At 43.9% G+C, this 7,250-nt stretch overlaps 1 protein-coding gene across 1 annotated transcript in view; it reads left to right on the top strand.

The window, feature by feature from the left end:
- The window catches only part of Ddx46 (DEAD (Asp-Glu-Ala-Asp) box polypeptide 46), a 44,072-nt gene that overhangs the window by 1,151 nt on the left and 35,671 nt on the right, over positions 1-7,250 (top strand). Inside the window, exons 2-3 of the mRNA XM_013015995.1 lie at positions 3,879-4,067; positions 4,472-4,615. Of these exons, the coding sequence (XP_012871449.1) occupies positions 3,879-4,067; positions 4,472-4,615 (333 nt within the window). The remainder of the gene's footprint in view (positions 1-3,878; positions 4,068-4,471; positions 4,616-7,250) is intronic.

The raw sequence follows: 7,250 nt of genomic DNA on the forward strand, positions 1-7,250 counted from the left end.
TTTTGTCAGTCATGGGGCCTGAACTCTGGGCCTGGGCGCTGTCCCTGGGCTCTTCAGCTTAAGGCTAATGCTCTACCACTTGAGTCACAACACCATTTCTGGCTTTTTCTGCTTTGTTGCTGAGGAATTGAACCCAGGGCCTCATGCATGCAAGGCAAGCTCTCTACCACTGAGCCACCTTCCCAACCCCTTGTATGGTTCATTTTCAACATGCTTTCTTTTTAAAACTACACTAGAGACCTTTTTGGAATAATTTTTTTCTGTTTGGTCGGTCGGTCATGGGGCTCGAACTCTGGGCTTGGGCGTTGTCCCTGCACTCTTCAGGTCAAGGTGAGCTCTACCACTTGAGCCACAGTGCCACTTCCCGGTTTTCTAGTGGTTTATTGGAGATAAGAGTCTCACTGCTCGGGTGGGCTTTGAACCGAGACCCTCAGATCTCAGCCTCCTGAGTAGCTAGGATTACAGGCGTGGGCCACTGACACCGGCTCTCTTTCTCTCTCTCAAATACATTTTTTATTGTGAAAATGTACAGAGGGGTTACAGAAACATGGATAAAATTTCTTCAAAACTTTATTTGGATAACTAGGAACAGTCTTTGAGATTGCCTACCTTAAAAATAGATGTTTAGTGGTGTCTGAAAGATACTATAGGATACTATCAAGAGACAGTAAAGATTTTGCTTTATTATTATTTTTGTGCAGGTTCTCTTGTTTGACTTCAGAGCCTTATGAGTTTTTGCTCAAGGCTGGCACTCTACCAGTTGAGCCATATCTCCATCTCTAGCTTTTTGCTGGTTAAGTGGAGATAAAAGACTCCAGTTTTTGTCTTTTGGGACTGGCTCTGAATTTCTAGCCTCAGATCTCAGTAGCTAGGGCTATAGACGTGAAGCAACAGCACCCAGCTTTTTGGTATGTTTAACATGGTAACACACTTTATTGAGGTATAACTGTCACTTTTGGACATGAACTTAGTGTAAGAGTAGACCCTGCTGAAATTTAGCAAACATACAAATCATATAATCATCCTCTGGATAAAGAATTTTATCTTAATTATTGAAATTTTCTGTGAAATCTTTTTTGTGTCAGTCATGGGGCTTGAACTCTGGGCGCTGTCCCTCACCTCTTCAGTCAGTGCTCTACTACTTTGAGCCACAGACCCGCTTCAGGTTTTCTGGGTGATTTATTGGAGATAAGAGCCTCACAGAATTTCATGCCCAGGCTGGCTTTGAACCTCAGTCATCAGATCTCAGCTTCCTAAGTATCTAGGATTATAGGCATGAGCCACCATTGCCCAGTTCTGTGAACATCTTTTAAATTACCCTAAAGTCACTGCCATTCATCTGGCCACCAGACCAGAAATGTGAAATTGATACTTATTTTACTCTTTCCTGTTACTGTGGTCTTCTATTTAGGTTCTGCATTCATTTTACCTCTTCCTTAATGAAATGAGATACCTATCATTTATTGTCCAAACTCCTACACCTTCCTTGAACTATCCTCCCATTCTTTCTAATCATTAGGTCCCTCCTACTAGGGCCAGAATGACACTTCTGAAATAAAGATAAGATTACTGTTGCTCCCCAGACATTGATTCCTGTTGCTTCAAAGTCAGCCTTCAAGGTCTTCTACAAGAAGGTTCATTCCAGTTCTTTAGGCTCTGCCATGGCTTTCTGCCATGCTTGGTCTTTGCTTTTTTTTTTTCAGGGAAGGAACAGTGAAAGAATCAGAAGTGGGGAAAAGCAAATGTTAGAGAAACAGCTAGTGAGTCCAGTTTGCCTACATATGTAGTTTTCATGAAGGATTGAAGTGGAAGGATTTAGGGCCTGAAAGGGTCTCAGAAAGTGAATGGGTTTTTAGTTTGATTTTGCGAATAACTGCCTTTGAGGATAATTATATGAGACATGTAATAGATTTAGAATTCTACTTTGGGAAAATTATCCAAGCTAAGACATTTGGGAACAGGGAGTCTGGGAGTCTTAAAAAAATGTCCCACGTAGACAGGTTTGAAGTAGACTGTGGAAATCTGGAGGTGGTACAGTGTGAAATAATCACAAAGGGACAATTGGTGAAGATTAGTGTTGTTGTTTTTGTTTTTTTGGTCATGGGACCTGAACTTAGCCTGGGCACTGTCCCTTACCTCTTCAGCTCAAGGCTAGTGCTCTACCACTAGAGCCACAGTGCCACTTCTGGCTTTTTCTGTTTATGTGGTGCTGAGGAATCGAACCCAGGGCCTCATGCATGCAAGGCAAGCGCTCTACCCCTGAGCCACCTTTCCAGCCCCAAGATTAGTGTTTTATTGTTTGTATAAAATGAGAAAAAGGACAGGACTGATGATTAGTTTTGAGCCCGCTGGGAGGTGATACATGGTTTGGGGAGGGAAAGGTAACAGCTTTTGCTCTGATGTTGAGATGCTAGAAGGACATGTACTCTCTAGTGGTCTTGTCCAGGTTTGCAGCTTTAAGGTAGCCTTTGTACACTGATTCTTCTGTGTATAGTTTTAGACCACATGTCTTCCTTGGAGCCAGACTTATTTTCAGTTACCTACTATTTATCTTCACTTGGACACTAATACCCTGATTTCCCACTTTCCTCCCTTTCAGTCTACTCCTTTGCCTTTCCATCTTCATAATGGGAACATTTGCCTCTTACTAGGGATTTGAACGCTTGGTGGGCCTTCTGTGTGCTCAGCCATGGTCTCCTACTAACTCCCCCAACACAATTTCATTTGATTTCTGCTTGGCCCAGTCATGTACCTTGTAGAGCCAGAGTTCTGTCTTGGAGTCATGCTTAATATTTAACTTATCATTAAATTCAGTCATGCTACCCCCTCCCCACACTTGGTTTTGATACTTCTCAGCATCTTTACATGATTGGGCCATTCTGACCCAAGCCATCACCATCTCTCATTGGATGGTTAATATAAGATCCTAACTTTTGGGGCTGGGAATGTGGCTTAGTGGTAGAGTGCTTGCCTAGCATGCATGAGGCTCTGGGTTCGATTCCTTGGTACCATATAAGCAAAAAATAAAAAATAAAATAAAGAGCCTAACATTTACTATTTCTCCCCTTGCCTCTCCTCTCTTTGGTGTGTTCTTCACTTAGTAACTAAAATACTACTTTACATACTATGTGAAGTTAAAAAAATCTGCTTAAAAAATCTTCCAGTTGGTCTGAGAATGTGGTTTAGAGGTAGAGTGCTTGCCTAGTATGCATGAAGCCCTGGATTCGATTCTTCAGTATCACATAGAAAAATTTGGGAAGTAGTGCTGTGGCTCAAGTGGTAAAGTGCTAGCCTTGAGCACAGAGAGGCTCAGGGACAGTGCCCAGGCCCTGAGTCAAGCCCCAGGATTGGCAAAAAAAACAACCCCAAAACAAAAATCTTCCAGTAGTTGTCTTTTATTAAAAAAAAATGTTTATTTTTATGGCACTCCTGGGGCTTCAATCTAAGGCTTAAGGGCTATCCTTGTGCTTTTTTTTTGTGGTCCGTTGTGGGGCTTAAACTCTGGGCCTGATTGTTGTCCCTCAGCTCTTCAGTTCAAGGCTAGCAGTTCTACTACTTGGGCCACAGCGCCACTTCGTGTTTTCTGGTGGTTCATTGGAAATAAGATTCTCATGGACTTTCCTTCCCAGGCTGGCTTTGATCCTCAGATCTCAGCCTCCTGAGTAGCTAGGGTGACAGGGGCCTGGCTTACCTCTCACTTTTCACACCTCCCAATAATGCCTTGTACTGTGGATCTTACCAAGGAATGAATCCATTCATTAGGTCTGGGCCCTTGAAATGTGGTCATTTTTGTAGACACTGCCATTCTCATACCCAGTCACACTGACAATGAGGATTAACATGCACGCTAAGTTTAATCTTCATTAATATGATTCTAGCCACTATCGAAAACGGTCAGCATCACGGGGACGCTCTGGAAGTCGATCTAGAAGTCGTTCGCCCTCGGACAAAAGAAGTAAACGTGGAGATGACAGACGGTCTAGAAGCAGAGATAGAGATAGAAGGAGAGAAAGGTCTCGGAGCAGGGATAAACGAAGATCTCGGTCGAGGGACAGGAAGCGTCTGAGGTAAGACATGAATCTCTGAAAAACTAGTGATAGAGTGTTGTCAGCTAATTTGCACTTCTCCCAAAGTGTATTTTCTATTGGATCCTCTGCTTTATTCCCAATGTTGGGTTAGAACCAGAATGATTAGTCTGTGAAGAGATTCAAATGATCTATCTGTCTTTTTTGTGCTGGCGGTAGGTCTGGAACTCAAGGCCTGGACACTGTCCCTGAGGTTTTATGCTCAAGGCTGGCACTACCACTTTTGAGCTATAGGACCATTTTCAACTTAACTTTTTAGGGGTGAATTGTAGATAGAAGTCTCACTGACATTAATTACTGCTTGGGCTGGCTTTGAACTGTGATCCACAGATCTCAGCCTACGAAATAGCTGGCCAGAAAGTGAATAAAATGTGTCCCCCCTTCAGGCGTTCCAGAAGTAGAGAGAGAGACCGAAGCCGAGAAAGAAGAAGATCTAGAAGCCGAGATAGGAGACGGTCAAGGAGCAGAAGCCGGGGTCGGCGATCCCGGTCCTCCAGTCCTGGCAATAAAAGCAAGAAAGCTGAGAACAGGTAATGTTACAGATGGACTGTTGTGCAGGTTGGAGTTCCTCCCAGCCCTGTGGCTCCCCCACCCCAAGTTTTAAATTTGTCCTTATAAAAAATTGCTGGATTTGGTTTTACTGTGAACTGTTGGCAGAATTTTTATGAAGTTTGTAATGCAATTGGCTTTAACACTCAGTACATTGCACCCTTGTTTACTGTGCACCGTGCTTACAAGCGGATTTTTGTTAGACATCTTTATGGTAATTGCTTTTTGTTATGGCAGTGATGGGCATTGAACCAAAGACCTTACACATAAATACTAGGCAAGAACTACCACTGCGCTAAACCCCCAGCTTCAGTGTTGCTTCTTTTGAAATTGTTTTCTGAAATCACATTTCTAGTAAGTGTTGACAAATTTTTAGGCTCATTATATACATTGCTGAATTGCTATTTGGGTTTTTTAGGATTGGTGAGCTTTGCAAACAACACTCAGTTGTTTTTTTTTACCCCTCTGGTACAGGAGACTTATTTTTGTTCATCTTATTTGCTCAATGGGCACTCAGTAGTACTAATTGAGTCCATTCCTCTAGCTCAGTTTTTTTCCCATTATTTTGGAGATGGTAGATTTTTCCTTCTTCTTTTTTTCTTTCTTTTTTTTTTTTTTTTGGGTAGACATGGGGCTTGAACTCTGGACCTGGGTGCTGTCCCTCAGCTCTTCGGCTCAAGGCAAGCACTCTACCACTTGAGCCACAGTTCCCCTTCGGATTTTCTGGTGGTTTATTGGAGATAAGGGTCTCATGGACTTTCCTGTCCAGGCTGGCTTTAACTGTGATCTTCAGATCTCAGCCTCCTGAGTGGCTAAGATTATAGGTATCAGCCACCAGCACCTGGCCAATGGTAGACTTTTCTGCCTGGACTTATTTTGAGTCTCAATCCTCCAAATCTGAGTAGCTAGGCTTATAGATGTGAGCGACTAGTTCCTGGCTAACATTTCATTGTTTTTGTTGTTGTTGTTATTTTTTCCTGGTCTTGGGGCTTGAAATCAGGGCCTGAGCACTGTCCTTGAGCTTTATTGCTCATGCTCTATCACTTTGTGCCACAGCTTCACTTCTGGCTTTTGGTTAACTGGAGATAAGAGCCTCAGGGACTTTCCTGCCTGGGCTGGCTTTGAACTGTGATCTATAGATCTCAGCCTCTTGAGTAGCTAAGGTTATAGGCATGAGCCACCAGTGCCCATGTAAAAGTTTTTAAAATAAAAAAAGTTTTTAAAGTAAATACTCCTGGGGCTGTGAAGGTGGCTCAGTGGTAGAATGCTTGCCTTGCATGCATGAGACCCTAGGTTCCATTCCTTGGCACCACATAAGCAGAAAAAGCAGGAAGTGGCGCTGTGGCTCAAGTGGTAGAGCGCTAGCCTTGAGCCGAAGAGCTGAGGGACAGCGCCCGGGCCGAGTTCAGGCCGCATGACTGGCAAAAACAAACAAAAAATTAATGCTGCTGGCAGACACTAGTGGTTTACACCTATAATGCTAACTACTCAGGAGGCTGAGATCTGAGGATTGCTGTTCAAAGCCAGCCCGGGCAGGAAAGTCCGTGAGACTTACCTCCAATAAAACCACCAGAAAACTGGAAGTGGTGCTGTGGCTCAAGTGGTAGAATTCTAACCTTGTGCTGAAGAGCTGAGGGACAGCGCCCAGAACCAGATTAAACAGCAAAAGCCAGAAATGGTACCTGGGTTCTAGTGTTAGAGCACTAGCCTTGAAAACAGAAGTTCAGGGCTAGAGCTCTACACTTGAGCCACAGTACCACTTCTGGCCTTTTCTGAGTGTTTTATTAGAGATAAGAGTCTCATGGACTTTTTTTTTGTTTGGGTCATAGGACTTGAACTCTGGGATTGGGTGCTGTCCTTCAGCCCTTCAGCTCAAGGTGAGCACTCTACCACCTGAGCCACAGTGCCACTTGTGGTTTGCTGATTGTTTATTGGAGATAAACTTACAGATGTTCCTGCCTGGGCTGGCTTTGAACCTCAATTCTTAGAACTCAGCCTCCTGAGTAGCTAGGATTACAGGCATGAGCCACTGGTGCCTGGCTCTGAGAGTATTTTTTTTTTTTTAGTTGGTTGTGGGGGCTTGAACTCTGGGCCTGGGCGCTGTCCCTCAGCTCTTCAGCTCAAGGCTAGTGCTCTACCACTTGAGCTACAGCGCCACTTCTGGTTTTCTGGTGGTTTATTGGAGATAAGAGTTTCACGGAGGACTGGGAAGGTGGCTCAGTGGTAGAGTGCTTGCCTTGCATACCTGAGACCCTGGGTTCGATTCCTCAGCACCACATAAGCAAAAAAAAAAAAAGCCAGAAGTAGCACTTAGGCTCAAGTGGTAGAGCACTAGCCTTGAGCTGAAGTGCTGAGGGACAGCGCCTAGGCCCAGAGTTCAGGCCCCACAACCGGACCAAGAAAAAAAAAGAGTTTCATGGACTTTCCTGCCCAGGCTGGCTTTGAACTGTGATCCTCATATCTCAGCTTCCTGAGTAGCTAGGATTACAGGTGTGAGCCACTAGCTCCCGGCCTGAGAGTCTTTTTTTTTAAAATTTAATTTTATTTTATTTGTGAACATACTGTACAGAGGGGTTACAATTGCATGGGCAGGATAATGCGTACATTTCTTACCAA

Source organism: Dipodomys ordii, unplaced genomic scaffold (genome assembly GCF_000151885.1).
Source record: "Dipodomys ordii isolate 6190 unplaced genomic scaffold, Dord_2.0 Scaffold29, whole genome shotgun sequence".
Taxonomy (NCBI): domain Eukaryota; kingdom Metazoa; phylum Chordata; class Mammalia; order Rodentia; family Heteromyidae; genus Dipodomys; species Dipodomys ordii.